General features: G+C 35.4%; 1 protein-coding gene across 7 annotated transcripts in view; it reads left to right on the top strand.

Moving 5' to 3' along the window:
• The window catches only part of LOC139820662 (uncharacterized), a 116,950-nt gene that overhangs the window by 50,825 nt on the left and 49,234 nt on the right, over positions 1-16,891 (top strand). For all 7 annotated transcript variants that reach the window (XR_011734064.1, XM_071791087.1, XM_071791084.1 and 4 more), the window contains 2 exons: positions 12,853-13,002; positions 16,315-16,411. Coding sequence is in view for 6 of the 7 variants with exons in the window: in XM_071791087.1 (XP_071647188.1) it covers positions 12,853-13,002; positions 16,315-16,411 (247 nt within the window). In the remaining variant the exon portion in view is untranslated. The remainder of the gene's footprint in view (positions 1-12,852; positions 13,003-16,314; positions 16,412-16,891) is intronic.

Below are 16,891 nucleotides of genomic sequence, written 5' to 3'. Positions count from 1 at the left end.
CTCTCAAACGGGTCGGGATTCTCGTCGTCTGGGTTACCATGTCCGTTCTCTTTTCCCCTCTTTTGGTATTCCGCTTTTCTATCAAGCTCGTCCAAAGTCGCATTATAATACAAGGAACAAGAGTATATACATTAAAGGCTCGCGGGAGCTCTTTCGTATATAGTTCCTCGAGGAAGATTTTTTTAAAACTTTTTTTAAACTTTGGCTTTACTTGATATTTTAGCTCGACGTGATTTTTAATACAAATATTATACGCAAGTAACGAGTAAACATCAACATATAAGCAAAACTAGAAAACATGGCAAAACTAATAAAAGTTTGTACTGTTTTATATTTCCAGCATAAAAATACAGTTGAGAACAAAAGAGAACAAAATATCTGTACCAAGCACGGAAAGAAAAATTAGTTAAACGTAACAAAGTTTTCTCGCAAGTTGAACGCAAGTATGACGTAAATATGATGCGTTTCCTATACGCTAGAATTGCTAATGATCGTCCCACGCTATAAATAGAGGGTTAATCGCGATAATCTGACGTTTCTTCCATTGTTTCTTCCTTCTGCTCATTGATGTTAAATTACATTCTCGTATTTACACCCGCTGTATGTATTGATCAGGCAACTGTTTATTCTGACGCCGTCGATGAATGATTAATAAATGGCGGGATGTCGAAGGACACGCGCCGATCAGAGGCGCGGAGAATATCCTTGAGACATTATGGAAACGTTCCCTCACAACGAAGGCGAGTCGCGGATTTAGTCGCTGAACACGGAACAATGCGGTCGCACCATATTTTTGCCGCATGTGGCATAGGGCCTCCGTTAATTCGCCTCGTTATATTTAGGCTGATCGATATAGACGGATGTATTCTGCTTTTACACCACGATCGCGCGTGCGAGCACGACCAATGCGAGAATGTCAACTTTCAATTGACGACGCCCGAAGTATATTGGCTTGAGTAAATCCGATTATTTTAAAAATTACGAGTAAAGCTTAGAGATGTAAATTTCAGTGAAACTTGGATATATAAAGTGATTCGATTTTGTATCATATCATACTTTATCATATTTTCGTATTGATTTTGGCTTGGATTTGGGAGATTTTCGTTTTATTTCCCGCAACACGCGATTTATGTGATATATTTTACATTTACATTCGAACGCGTGACCCTATCATCGCAATATAAATTAAATCCGTTTCTAATATGAAATAGTTATGTGAAAGCGCTATGCCGAATTCTACCGACTTGATGCCACGTCAATTTTAATGCATGCTGCATGCATTATTATAGTAGTCTATTTTATTCATGGCATAACATATTCATTGTGTCTAATACTGACTTGCAGACAATGTGTTAAATGTCATGACGATGTGAGAAGACGAAGGATTTCATGATATTAAATTATTTTCACATTTTTCTCTATTCGTATATAATAGAGAGGCTATAATAATATGCGATGCAAATGCATATTACATAGGATAATGCGGAACAGCATAAATTTCTGTCGCTTGTCCCCTACGTTAAATACTTCGCTTTTCTGCAACGTCTTTATCTAATAAGAAAATGATTTCCAATATGTTAGCGGTGTTTGCGCATGCTAAGGTGTCAACGTGTTGATATTTATTATAATTTATTACGTAAGTTTGATGGTCTTTTAAACGTACGTTGCGCTTTCTTTAAGAAATGTTACTTCTTTACAATCTAACAACGCTTAACTAAAAGGATCTTAAGTCTGTTTGATATGCGGAAAAACGTTCGTCAAAATCTGCGAAAAGATTTTTCAGACGTAAATTATAGTCTATTATGCAACAACCTTGGGGTATGGAAAATACGATAACTAAGTCCAGCCTCGGACACGATCGATATCGAACGGATTTATAAGGACAGAAAAAGCTTTGCTGACTTCGCCGACAATAGGCTGAGCTCTAGATAAACGTGAATGTCGAAGTAGTATATGTTACATAAATTTCATAAAAAGTTCAAATGGCTATCGAGGCTAATAAACCTTACACAGTTTATGCCAAGAAATAACTTTGCATCTGTCTTTAAAAGACTAACATTTTTCTAATAAAAATCATCTTTTTTTGCAATAATATTTTTTTTACTGCGGTGAAAGAATTCAATATTAGTAAAAACTTGAAATTTGTTTTTGACATTTTAATTACTTATAATTCGTAAATAATCGGGGAAAACGAATTTCCCCATTTATCGCAGACAATTCTTTCTTTAGACAGTTCTTTCTAATTACTTTTTGATAATTGAAATAACAAATAAGAAAAGTGATATGAGAAGTATTATTACTAACATAAGTGAACTTGTGTAAAAGCCCTCTTCTACAAATAATTCTCTTTGTTTTGTGAAGTTATTAACCTTACCTTGACATAGAATATATAGAATACTATATAGTTCTCACACATACTCATAACTGTTATCGTCTAACAAAACGATTCTTTTCCTCCTTCCTTTATACAGAAAAATACCAAATCCATGATATTGGAATTTATTATATTTTTCATTTCAGAAATCTAATTTCAATAAACTTGGTAAGCTACGTACACGGTTTAGAAAAAATACCACAAAAATTGTACAAGTTATATTTCTAGCGTATAATATTGACTGTTGTAAAAATAGAACCTTTTGAGTAATTATTAAACAGTCAATTTTTGATGTCCATTTCAAAACGACTGAAAATTTTGTTGCCAGTAAAAAGCAGAGGACGTCGATTCCATAATTTAAGTTTTTATCTCGAAAAATTTCATATGCAATGCAATGCGTGCTATATCTGATACGGTTTAACATTCCAATCGTGTCGTTATATTCAACGTTAATGTTTAATAATGCAAAAATGTAAATATCCGTAGAATATAAAGCTCTTATTATTTTCGCAAACATTAAGGAATTTTTTAATAAATTCGCTATATCAACATTAATTAATATTATAAAGGAATTTGCATTATATATACAATAAATTTTTATAATATGCTGGAAGTAAATGTTACTTTCTCGAATTCTTATGATATTTTTATGATTATATGAAATAAAACAAAAACGCGGAAAGAATGATTTTACTGATAACAGTCGTTCCTTGGTTTTAAAAATTGCGAGCTATACTCTCTGTGCTTGTTTAATATAACTTTTGCACATCGTGTCTTAATTAGACCTATACTGTATTACCAAAATAAGTCAGAAGTATGTTGGAGCGTTGAGAAAAGCATTTCATTGGGAAGCTCCCCCTTCTATCTGGGTCGCGTACTGGGACATCTGGGTTATATCGGGGACATCCGATAAACTCCACTTTTATTCGACGTTTACGATCGATGGTTCCACCCGCGCGTTATCTAGGAAAACGCTTATTCTTCCGCGTATGTGCGACTCGTATTCGAGCTGATCGAAACAAAAACGATTAGTATGCGCGCCAATCGCGCGTTACTCGGTTTAACCAAGCGCAAAAATGTCCGACCGAATAGCGTTCTACAGGTTTATCTTGTACTCCTCTCGAGCTTTCACGGGTACTGGCCAAAATAATTTTACATGCATTCAGGATCGATATTCTCGCATGATGCATTTAACGCTGAGCGCACACGCCTTAGGTATTATGGATTTTATCGGTCTAATATAAGAGCTTAAATAAACGTGACATGAGATACATAAATATGTTGCGAGTTAGTTTTAAGAAAAGTTTGCGTTATTATTTATTTATTTATTTAGATTAATTAACAAGAAGTAAAAATATCATAGAATAACTACAAAAGTAGAAGCTATAAGTTACATTTTTTTCTTAAATTAATTAGACATTTACAACTTCTTGTACGTAGAAAAATATTCTTCGGTGCTTATCGAAGTAATTAATAAGATTTCAAACACGCGTATGTTTCAAACATTTTCTTTTGTCATATTGTTTCGTCTAATTACAGTCTTCTCTAAAGAGAGAAAGACTTTCCTGTGCAATAAGGGGCAAACATAGAAGCAAGCGATGTAGATGCGGCACTGCTGCCAGTTATGTCACTTATGATAACATCTGATAGGTAACGTTGTTACCGGTTATTGCCCGTAACAGAGACGCATTCATGACAATAAAAGTAACGAAGAATCGTAATGATCGGCGAAATTGCCGAGACAATTGTCGGCGATGTCGCACGACGCTCAATGCACGACTGCTACGCGAACTGCAGCAATTGATGCACCAGTGCACGCGGAGGGGAAAGAAATCAATTGTCTCTTGACATTCGCCGGCGAGTGGACGCGCGCGCGAATCGATGCGAACGATCCGTTTCAGTTTGCAACGCAGATTGAAATAGATTTGTGGAGAAAGGGGGGGGGGAGGGGGAGAGAGAAAGAGAGAGAGAGAGAGAGAGAGAGAGAGAGAGAGAGAGAAAAAGAAAGCGCGAAGCTGCCAATAGGCAAAGTCGCAAGGCGATGAATAAAAATAGGATCAAATGTGATTTAATCGATATACACGACGTGTCCCTGCGATTTTGCAGGACAAAACAGATCTTCACAATCTCTCTCATAATGTTTCTCAAAAATCCTCAATATCATAACTTGTGATTGAATTATAATTTAATTTCTCGTTTAGATTCAATTAATTTCCTTCAATATTATATCTTTTACGTTACGAAGAATCTCTTGACAATATGTTGACCTTTTTGTATTGTGGGCGATATACATTATCGATCCGCGCCTGCCAATTTTTTATCCTCGTGTTTGATGTGTCGCGCTGATATCGCCCCCGGCTTACATGGTTCCTATGTATTGACGTAATTAGCAGACACGTGTGTATGCGTCACAGTTTTATGGCAGTTTATGGCGGTGTGGCGAGAGGTTACGCTGCCGGTTAAAAATTCGAGATTGTACATTAATTCCGCAGGGATGACTGATCCGCAAAGTCATTTGGGCTTATTGTCGGCGAACCCACAGACCCGAGTTCAACGAACACTGCGTACACTCACATACATTTACACATCATGTACATACACTTACATACGTTGTGATGAGTAATAGTGAGCAATAAGGAAAAGGGATCGAGGAAAAACGAAAGCAAGATACAACCTAATTTAAGACTAATGAAAAGAATAAGACTTGTGGGCGTTTTTGACATAGCTGATGGAAATAGCAAAAATCAAAACTTATTTTTATTCATATCCGTTAATTAAAAAACGAAAATTACACATGTATTAAACAGGCAAAAATGGGAAAAGATAAAAGTCGAGTTTTTGTTTAATGAAAATTTTGCCAAATCTATTCGGACCTTTATGATGTAATCGTTCGAATACTGAGCGTTCCTGTATCTAAATATATGAAAGATAATAATTTAGCAGGATGAAGGAAAAAGCGAGAGATGGTTTACATAAAGAACACACCGATAGATGTAAAATATGTCGAAACCGACCAACAAGATATCTGCTGCGTTTTACATAGTTGCTGAGAATATTTAAAAGCGGAAATATCCCAGGTAATTTGTCAGAATAATTTCGCTCCGTTTCTTTACAAGCTCTTTAATTGGTTACTTTGAAGGGAACAAAGTACTGTCAGGAAATATGATTCACAAGTAATTGTTACGAAATGGAACGCATTGCAATCATAAAATTGGGTTCAAATTAAAAGCATAAAATTTGCTTGAAATCAATGTCGCATGCATAATATTAAAATCTAATTATTGAATTTAAATATACGACGAGAAGATATAATAGAAATTGCAATTTTTGACAATTATATAATTATATACATATATATATTTAATAGAAATGACAATTTGTAGCATTATATTGATTTTGTGGGTTTAAAGTTTAAAGTCGAAAGAATCTTTAGTTTTATGAACGGAAATTTGTAAACTCTCATTTTTTAATGAATTTGTTTTGAAAAGATTATGATCAATATTGAATGGCACACTGAATTACGAAGATACTCTTATGATAGCTGTCAGATAGGACTTTTCTCCAGGGAGACCAGGACTTTCAAAGGGAAACGAGGACGTATCCGTGGAGGACAAATAGATCAAAGAACGACAAACAGTGACCTCAGTGAAACATTTGAAAGTTTCATCAACTGCTCTACTTATTAACTGGAGGCAAATTTTGATGTGACTCGCTTCTTAAATCAGTATCGATTGTGGGATTATTTTTCTTAACACAATGCGATTTAACAGCATAATGAAACTTTTTCAATAGTATTTGGTTAGTAAACTGCGGAAACAAATCCGTTTAACTTTTAAACTTATTCAGCTTTAATCGAGGCTTTAATGATTAAATTAACAAATGAATACAAAAAATTAAGTACTTACTCTAGATAATATATTTTTTATTATTTCACAAATGGTTTATTCTTAAAATAAAAAGTTTCAGTCATTTTGAATTAGAAGCAGTTATCTGGTTCTCTGTTAAAAATTTTGAATATATCATTATTTACCTATATAATTTGTCTTTATTATTTTCAACGTAAAAAGGTTGTCCTGAGAGAAATTGGACAGAGATGCGCTGACAGCTTATACACTTATAAAGTCCGGAACTTTGCAGCCACCCCTCATGCTCTCACGGCGAACGGAGCCGTTGTCTCGTATAGCGTTACTCACGTTTAGGACACCTCGTTCCATTTAGCTGTCGATGATACACGAGCGGTGATCAGGTTGGCCACGGGATCGGTCGGGAAAATCGGGTGGAAAGCCCTCCGGCCGGCCTACTCCGATTTCTTTCTCGTAGTACGCGGGGCCGCGAGTGGGCGGAAAATATGGGCGCGAAACAAAGAGAAGACGATAAAGGGCATCCCATGCTTGACAGCGAGAGAGAAGGTGAGAGAAAGAAAGAGAGAGAGAGAGAGAGAGAGAGAGAGAGAGAGAGAGAGAGAGAGAGAGAGAACGAAAGTTCAGGAGAAGGATGGAGAGGGCGAGTCAGTACCGCTCGATAACGCTTCTGCTTTTACTCCGCCCCCGTCCCTCTCTCTCTTTCCGTCTCGTCGTTCTTATTCTCTCGCGCTCGTCCTCTCGCGATATACATTTTTCGTTTAAATATTTGGTGTGTGTTTAAAATTAAGAACTCTGGTACACAAGTAGGCAAGTTTTTAAACATATCACACTTTTTTAAATATATTATTTATCAGCTTCACTATAATATTATAGTTTAATTGAAACTGTAACCCATACGACCGAAGCAACATAATGATTATTCGATTTGATATTTAATGGAATAAATTTTATTAAATAGATAATGGAATAAATTCCATTAAATAAAATTTTATTACATGGAAATATCTGTATCGTAAAAATAAAATTTTTATTGTAAGTATAATCTATAGTTTAATTTAAAAATATGAATGAAGGAAAGACGAGTTCTCTCTCTCTCTGTGATATTGATAACATTATAACATTATTGATATTAAGCTGGATTTAAATTTAATAAATGGACCTGCTGTTACTTTATTAAATATATTTACTTAAATCCGTAGTTCCGATAAAAGCGAAAGGCGAAAGTTTTTATTAACAATCTGCTGTATTTTAATTCGAAAATTAATTCCGATCCATCAGGGACGATTAAAAAAACCATGAGAATGGCACATTTATCACGCTGCATTATTAATCGCGATACGCAATTGCACATACGGCTTTGCAGCATTTATTTCGCGAACGGTTGGTTACGTCGGGGCGAATTTCATAGGAAACGCGAACGACAAAGGACCGTGCGGTCGATCGATAACAACCTCGTTGGGAAACTCGCCCGGAAAACTGCCGAGCGAGAGGGAAGAAGATCGAGAAGCGAAACTGAGCTTCTCTCGACGAAAGACTTATTACACTGGAAGTTACGATCGTTTAACATTCGCTTCGGTGCATCATTTAAAAGTGCCCGAATGTCCGGTGATCCGCACAGTCTCGCCGAGAATTTTAAGAGGAGCTTTCTCCCACCGAGACTCGTGAATAAATATGAGCATTTATCATTCTTCGCTTATCCTCCGCGTGATCAGTAATTTAAGCTCCATGTAGTAGCTTTATATTTATCCTCACGAACAGCTCGTATCTTCTCGGAATTGTCGTCAATTTTGTACAAGTCTGTGTAAATATTTTGTATGGATAAATTGGCTTATGCTAATTATTTTACGTCTAAATTTGAAGCTTTTTCTATCTCTATAGCAATATGTATGAAGTATATTGCTTTTTTTTTTAAAACAGGCACACAAACATTCTAATTTCTATATATGACTATATTAAATTTTTTGTTACAAAACGAAATTGGTATACATATGATACAATAAGGATTCTGTAATATCGTTTTCCCAAAAATAGTATTTTTATTTGAATATATTGGAAAAATATCATTTTTCTCGAGAGAAAAAATACCAAGATTGCTTCCCACGAAAGGCAAACATTTTAAATGTCGGGCCATTTCGTCGTGCGCGCCACTGTCAGAAATTGAACGATCGTCTTTTCCTCCCCTTGAAAACTGTAGCCATCTCCGGATTTAACACGTCGTCTCTCCCAAGATAGCTATTCTTTGGGTTTCTACCTTGTCGAGCGAGATCGATTCGGGCGAGTCACCCATGATTTCTCGCGTCTATTTTTTCGCGTACACGCGCAAATCGATGTGTGTACTTTGTGTGTGTGTGTGTGTGTGTATGTGTGCTCTGTCACTTTGCTAAAATTAGTCAGAGATTGCGGACACGAGTTTCTCGAAAGAAACGTCGAACGAAAGAACGTCAGATATCTCGAAGGATGAAGGATACGCGACTTGGGTGCCCGTTATTCCCCCTAGAGAACTGACCGCGCGCCGTCACCCTTGCTCCGTTTCTTGGAGATCGATTTGTGAGTACAACGACCCCAAGAAAAGCGGAGATCAATGTGCCACATAATTGCCATGGTAATATAGTTCGTGCGACCAGATCGTGTACAGTGTGTACACTGTCGGACTCGCCCACTCTCATGGATTTCCCGCCAAGAGTTGATCGCTGATTTTTATTGTTCCGATTGTTCTGATTTTCATCGCGACGGTGAACGTTCGATCGCGGTTCATAAATAAAATTGAGCTGAAGATGAATAAAATATTGTTTATGCTTTGAAAACTGATTCAGTAGTTATTAATCTATTTTACTCGAGATTTGCACGATAACAATTTAAAAATGAGAAAGTTGAACTGAAGATAAATAGGTGTATCATATTATATGTAGAGAGATATAGAAATTGAAAATAAGAATGAATATATTTTAGTGGAAAAGATATAAGTAGGCAGTTTTCAATTTCTTTTCAATCTTACTAGAATTAATATAAATCTAAAATTTTTACATAAAACTTAAAACATATGAACAGTAAAATTTTTATATAAAACTTAAAATACATACATAAAACTTTCAAAACAGAATATAATGACATAAAAGTTGATCAAAAAGTGGCACTGTTGAGCTAAACCTGCTAAAACGATCACGAACAGTTGCAACATCTGGCAGTTTTCGTAATGAAATGTACTGGTTTATTTTTAGGATTTCCGGTTCGTACAGCGTGAGTAAATGGGAATCGCAATCTAACTGTATGGATCTGAAGTTACTCCCTGAATGGAAGTTACTCCCTGCCGGAAAGAGTCGATATCGGCGATTCTCCGCGTGTTTGTGTACGCTGATTAAAATCAGATCGTGAAAATCGCGTTTCTTTGATCGACGGAACACCGTTCGCCTGCTGTGGCTCCAGTCCTCGATAAAATCTATTAGTGCTATTTTCTGATTGCTTACACAGCGATGATCGTACCGTTTACTAATGTAGCTTACAAGAGATACACAAGCAATCCCACAATAGAAACTTTAGAAATTCTTTTATATTTTGTCTAATGTCTTTACACTTTACCGTATTAAGAATTTGAAGGGAATTTATTTGTTTATGTTTAATATCACTATACAAAATCCAGATATAAATATAAATAATAAATAAATAAAATTTATATAGATAGATAATGGATACTTTATTACCCCAAAAGGTCTAAAAGGGCGTTTTGTAGGGACGTACCCAACCCTGTACAGTTTCAAATTGAAATTTATATAAATTTACAAAGTGACATGTAAGAAATTCTGCAGTTTTTAATAATTTTGTTAGATCAGTTTCATTAATTAAAATTATTTACACAATTGTATTTTAGATACAATTAGTCCAATAATATAATTTGGAAAGTCATTAAATTAAATAAGAAATTTGAAATTAACACATGTACACACATATTACACGCGATAAAATTCTAAATGATCATCATGAGACGTTACCTTAGATAAAGACCTCCCTGGATAATGTTTGCGGATTTCCTGATTAAGCATTGCGGATTATTTAACAGTAAGTAGAGTGATTACGTCAGTATCTCAGCTGCGAGGCTAGACTAGTGGTTTTCATGTCAAAGGTGCATCTACTGTGTTGCAAGGGATACAGGGTTTATGCTCGATCGTTAATAGGATCTTGTCTTAAGAGGGGCTTCGGTTAAACTCCAAACCCCCATATTCCTTCTTCCTTCTTTGATTCCCACTCTCCCGTTCGTGTCGGATCTCCACGAAATGTTTACGCAATATTTATAGCATCCTTTGTACAAGGATTATTCGGGAATTATTATCTCGTCTAACAATATTTTGAGTGCATCCTTGAACTCTTATTATCAAATGTCTCCAAACAGTATTTCTTTTATTAGTTGGTCTAATAAAATGGTAAAATCGATAAGAACATTTTAGCACTCGCTGTAAATTTTATATGTATTTTAACGAGAATCTGACACCGAACGACGTGCTAAAGCGTTAAACAGCATTTGTTCTTGACGATATTACGAGCACTTATAACTCACTATATTCGATATTTACGTGAATATGCATCGAACATGACAATATTGCCGGTCCTTTTATCACGTATTTATCGAGTTTTGCGTTATATCATGTCATAAATGTCTTGCGAATTCTAATAAAAAGCGGACGACATGTCCAAAACATTTATACACAGTTAAAGCATCTGATTGCTCTTTAACAAAAATTCAATTGAATTCTTAATTAAAGAGTTTGATAGGATTAAATTAAATAGGATTTTGACGAGTTAGTAAGTTGTAAACATGTAAATAGTAAAGTAGCCTTAATTAATTGTCGATTTTATGAGCGGATTTAATTTGAAATGTAGCTAAAAATTTTTAATATTAAAAGGTATAAATATATGGGGTACATAAATGAAATATATATAATCACTAAAAGGACAACATTAAATTAATAAAATATAGTATAATATAATAAATATTGGGACAGTTATGAGACGTAATAGACTTCGCTCGATGTACTGTCGATGATGTCGAAGACTTTTGCAAGTAAAAAGTAAAATTCGGCCATGATGCGAATGTATCACGTAGCGATCATGGGTGATTAACGGGGGAGATGACGTCATACATGCTAGAATGCAATCCTCTGCCTCCGCATCTCACCTCCCCATGACGTCGCATAGCACTGATTCCACGCACGCCAAATTAGGTCAAACGGTAATATTGAACGCATTGGTTTCCGTAGGAATTGGAGAATATTCGTTTACTAGTGCTTCTCTCGTTACACGTTCGCGATACTAATTGCGTGGTCCTCCCATGCAACCGATAACATTTCGATGAAATCTTTTGCACGCGTATAGATATTTTTTACCGTAAACCGATCATCTTTTTTACCAAAAAATTGTTTTTTGTCAGTTAATTACGTTCCTTGATGGATTTCGTCATTTTACATTGTATTGCAACAGATTATGTAATATGCTGTAATCTTTATTCAGAATAAAATTTACTATTGTTCACACATTTATATGCAAAAATATACATTACTGCTATACAACAAAGATGATGGACTACTTTTGTAAACTCAAAAATTAGATTAATTGACCTTTTTTGATTGTCATTTACGGACTGAATTTTTTCCTTTTATTATTTGCTATCTATTTTCAAATTTCATATTTTTATTATTTATTTGCTACTTTTTAATTTATTGTTTTTTATCATTTATTTTAAAAGTAAATATTGGGTACCGTAACTGAAAGATATTGTTTCACAATACAAGGGAGGGATCTGAACGCTAGTTTCCATCTTCCTTTTTTTACATACAAAAAATACACAACGAAAAGTATATATTTACTTTCAGGAACAAAGTCTCTGAATTTAGATAAAATTAAAACACTCGTTTAATCAGTGTAACGAGAAGACGTGTGTCGTTCAAAGTTCTTTAGTCAACAAGACAGCGTATCGATATGCAACATACGCGTTTGTTAATCGCTTTGTGCCGGAAGTGCAGTTAGGAAGCTTTTCTTCTTTCTTTCGCGACGCGACTTTTGTCCACCCACGCGCTTATGTCGCGCCGTCGGCGTCATTAACGATGTCTAACGAGCCCAGACCAAAGAGCTTGGGTGGAACAATACCACTCGAAAGTACATCCATGTGAAAGTAAATGGTTCATACGACGGAGACAAGTAACCGCGTTTCCGGTTGTGTAATATGACTGTCGACGTAGCGACGCGTGCACAAGTGAACTTTCACGACGACCGTCTGCTTCTTGTTAATATTTTGAGTGCAATTCGTAATTGTTAAGATTGTCTGTTTCAAGAACCGCTTCGTTGTACATTGTTTCTAAAATTAGAACTAAAAGTAGTAACCTTAATACGCGAAATATAATTATCTCTCCAGCTCCATAGCAATTATGATTATAGTTATTATTACCAATTCTAATTCTCCTAATCTCAATGAAATTTGAAATAATCTAAGAATTTAAAAGATAAAAAGTTTCGAATAAAAAAAAGAACGCGATAAAGTGTTATAAATATTTGAACATTTTTTCAATATTTGTTAATAATGAAGATCACTAAATCCTTAAAATAATTATGTGCTATTTTGTATTACAGAAACAAAGCATGATGGTCCGTCAACTGGAAGAGGAGCTCAGAATGAGGATGCGCGGGCCGAGCGTCGAGATGCAGCAACAAATGGAAGTTTTGTACAATGAGAACGAGCACCTGACTCGCGAAATTGCCATACTTCGTGATACGATAAAGGTGAACATTAACGTCATAGACGTCTGGATGCCATATATTATTTTCCAGTGCATTAACTGTTTCTAACAGCTCTTTTTACTGTATGACGCAAAGTTATTCCCGTAAAATGGAGCTGTAAGTCAGTGTTTTCTGCATTTTGTTGAATTATTTTTCCGAGAGAAAAACAAATTTCCAGCTGCGCGGTTTGTGACATTAATCTTAATCGGCGGGACTAGGCCGGTTTTTCACGTCTTACGTCGAAAATAATTCAGTCTCGGTCTCGAAGTAGAATGACGCACACTATCGGGAAGATTGGAACGCCGCTGGAATAATCGCGCCCTCGAAGGAGGATCCCATTATACCTCGGGAATAATAGGGATAAGTAAGTGCGGTAAATGGAAGTATAAAACGGAGGAGACTCTTCAAGGGATCGATGCGTGAAAGAGCCGTAGGCGCCTCCCAGTCCGTCTTTCTCTCTTTTTCCTTGTTTTCTTCTTTCTCGCCGACAGCCTCGAGAGTTTCCCTGACATTTGTGAAAATTTTCTCGCGGCTGCCAAGTATATTGGACCTCGCGCTATCTTCCGATCGTCTGACACCGCTGCGGACGTCTGTCACGTACACCAGCATTCCGAACGTATTCAAGAGAACGCGTCGAGCCTCTGTCCGGTTTCTTCCTCTTGAATATTCCGAGACTTTAATGACATATCTATTTTATATAATTTATAATGCTTTTATTTGTCTTATAAATATCAGTGTATATATGCAATGTTAGTTTCAAAGTAAAGTTAGACGTCAGTAAGCAGTAGACAATAGTAGCAATTTCTTATAGCAATTAATTATTAATTTTAATCTTTTCTACTCGTTCGATGATAATATCGTAACTTTACAGTTTCTTTCGTTAACGGCACATTATTAATTTAATAATAGAAGTTTTACCGGAAAGGATAACATTTTGATTTACTTACGGTTTATTTGTGTGTTTGGTGAAAGCGCGTGTGATCGTAAATAAAATAATCACGTTCGCAAAATAATCCGTTCGGCGGTATATGCCTGTGGTTTATTGACTTCTTGTACACCATGCATACGGCTGTGCTTTGCAGACCCGAAATAGACGAGGGGTTTAGGTCGCGTTCGAGGTAAACGACCGATTGTCTACACGATCAGGATGTTTCCGGAAATTTTGGTAGCAACGCGAATATCAACTTCATCGCAGTAAATTCGTTAAGTTTGCCACCTGCGGCGTCGAAACAGGCGTCGGCGCGTACGTAACGTCGAATCGATATACGCAGGCACGCAATCGGTGTGTCACGTTCCACTCGTTTATTAAAAGCAGCACGACAGACATAAATCTGTTCTAGACATTTTTTCTTACATGAAAGAAACATTTTATTTTTACAGCAAGATAAATGGTTAATGATAGATTCGTATATGTGGAACACGAAGATATCCCTTCAAGAAATAATCTAATCTCCCGCGGAAGAAGCGGAGTGATATTCGTTCGTAAGCATGACCGAAATGTCGCAGACAGGTCAAATGTACAACGTACGGGAAGCAACTGGTCGCCTTTGGCCATTCGCCAGTTTATGCACTCGGTTTCTCGTTCCTCGGCAAATTCTCATTATCGATTCCGGCAACCGAGTTGATCGAAATTTTCAGAAATGAAATGTCTAAGATACTTGACGCCAAATACAACATTTTCACTTTATTATTCCGTAACTTCGATTCAATATATGACTTTTTGATGTCATATACTATGTATTGACTGGTTTTTTGGTCCGTAATCTGACTTCTTAACATATTAATACTTTAATAACGTTAATATGTGATATGACATCAATAATTTACAACACGAGGAGCGATATTTATATAGCTTCCGTCCAAATTTGTCATTAATATATTTAACACTTGACTACCTTGACTCGATATGTCCCAGAGTTTCACTCTACTCAAGACTATAATTAGCGGCTCTGGGCTAGCGATAGCGCGATGCTATTTCGAGATCAAACTTGCCGGCAGTAAGTACACGTGTTTTTTTTTGCAGTATACCGCCAACTGACGCATTTACATCAACTGCGGAAGTTTGCGGAGGTTTTCATTAGAAGAGTTTAATTGAATTAATTATCGGTTGTCGGTCGACGTAACATTCGGGAATTCTCGCATTTCCTGAGCGCACGTTGCTATCTGCTCGCAGGTAATATCGCCAGGCGAGTGTTCTTCTCGCGCAGCGGGAAAAGCGTCGGCAGAAGGCCAGCAGTGGGTGTCTAATTCCAGACTAATTACTTTCCCGTCGTCAAAGAGGCGTGTTAAATTCGTTATGCGGGCTTCAAGCGGTGGCACTATTCATTGTTGACGGTCACTACAATCATACGTATTATATAGCTACCGGGACTCCACAGTTTTTACGAAAATAATACTGTACAAAATGCGCGCGATAAAACTACGTAAAAATATTTTTCGCTATTTATATGCATTTTGCAGTAAATTCCTATTATCCTATTTGAAATGTTAATCTCCTTTTAGAACGAGAAGACAGTGCACCGACCTGGTGATAAATTAAATCTCTCTTTATTTAATTTCAAAGATTAAGCTTGGTGTATTTTTAGGAGAAAGTGATATATATATTTTTCCATACAAGGGTTAATGATTAATGCATGTGTTTAAGGCAACTTTTTAAAGAGAAACTGAATAGTTCTGAATTTGTCAAAGAATCTATTCGTAAATTATTTTCAAATAAATTTGTATTTCGTATAAAAATGAGAAATTTATAAAGTAGTGCCGATATCTTTTTAATGTGCGTTGTGCATTATGTAGTGTAGTGTGTTGAATCTCCTTAAGCTTTGTGATCCCGGTAGTACCGTCTGCAGATGCTGAAATAATTTCGCAGGCTTAATATAGACAGTAGTATTTTGAACGTAACTGAGTTGCCCAATTATCCCTAATGAAGACCTAATTTCGACATTCCACAACTGATTAAATTTTATGGTGGTCTTTGCATTTAGCTCGTGTTATTCATATGTATTTTGTGAATTTAAAATAAATACGCTTTAAAATATTTTTAAAGCATTTATGTGATATGATAAAATAAATCGGAATATCCAAATTATTATTTGATATAATTCAGAAATGTTCATTATATGCGATATAATTGAATCTAAAATGTTGATGTAAATATTAAGAAGATTATCAAGATTTTCTAAGAATAAAAGTATTGAGTTAATACAAGTGTTTAATAAAACAGTAACAATTCGGCGACGAATCGTGAAAAGAGAAGAATCTTAATTACCTGCAATTTCTTTAATTTTAATTAACCTTGCGGATGTTTTTCTATTGCAGGAGCTGGAATTAAGAATAGAAACGCAAAAACAAACGCTGCAAGCTCGTGATGAGAGTATCAAGAAGCTCCTCGAGATGCTTCAGAACAAGGGGATAGGTGAGACATTGCTTGCAATTTTTTAAATTAATTAATTTAACATTAATTAATTATTTTAACACTGCAATTTGTGGACAAAAAAGAGTACATGTCTGTGTGATCGCAAGATAGATTAAAAGAATCATAAGAAATCGATGAAGTTAGGTAAATCGAATAAAAATAGATAAACTTAAATTTTATTTTAATGTAAAATCATAATGACAGACGCGATTTTTTATCTGAACTTACATTTTAGCACAAAGAATTGAATAGCAATTCTTTTAGTGTCTTTCAATTTTTTTAAGGAGTATAATTGTGAACTGGAAAATCGCGTAATAAGAAAAAATTAATATTTCGAGTATTATTAGAAAAGAAAATATCTATTTTAATAAAATATGTACAATACCCAGAAATAAAAATACAAAGCATGTGTATAAACCCTAAAAACAGATTGGATTAAAAGTGATCAAATAGCAAAGTTTACACAAAAAGATGTTTACA

This window comes from Temnothorax longispinosus, chromosome 10 (assembly GCF_030848805.1).
Source record: "Temnothorax longispinosus isolate EJ_2023e chromosome 10, Tlon_JGU_v1, whole genome shotgun sequence".
NCBI lineage: Eukaryota > Metazoa > Arthropoda > Insecta > Hymenoptera > Formicidae > Temnothorax > Temnothorax longispinosus.
This window is presented reverse-complemented; position numbering and strand designations above follow the sequence as displayed.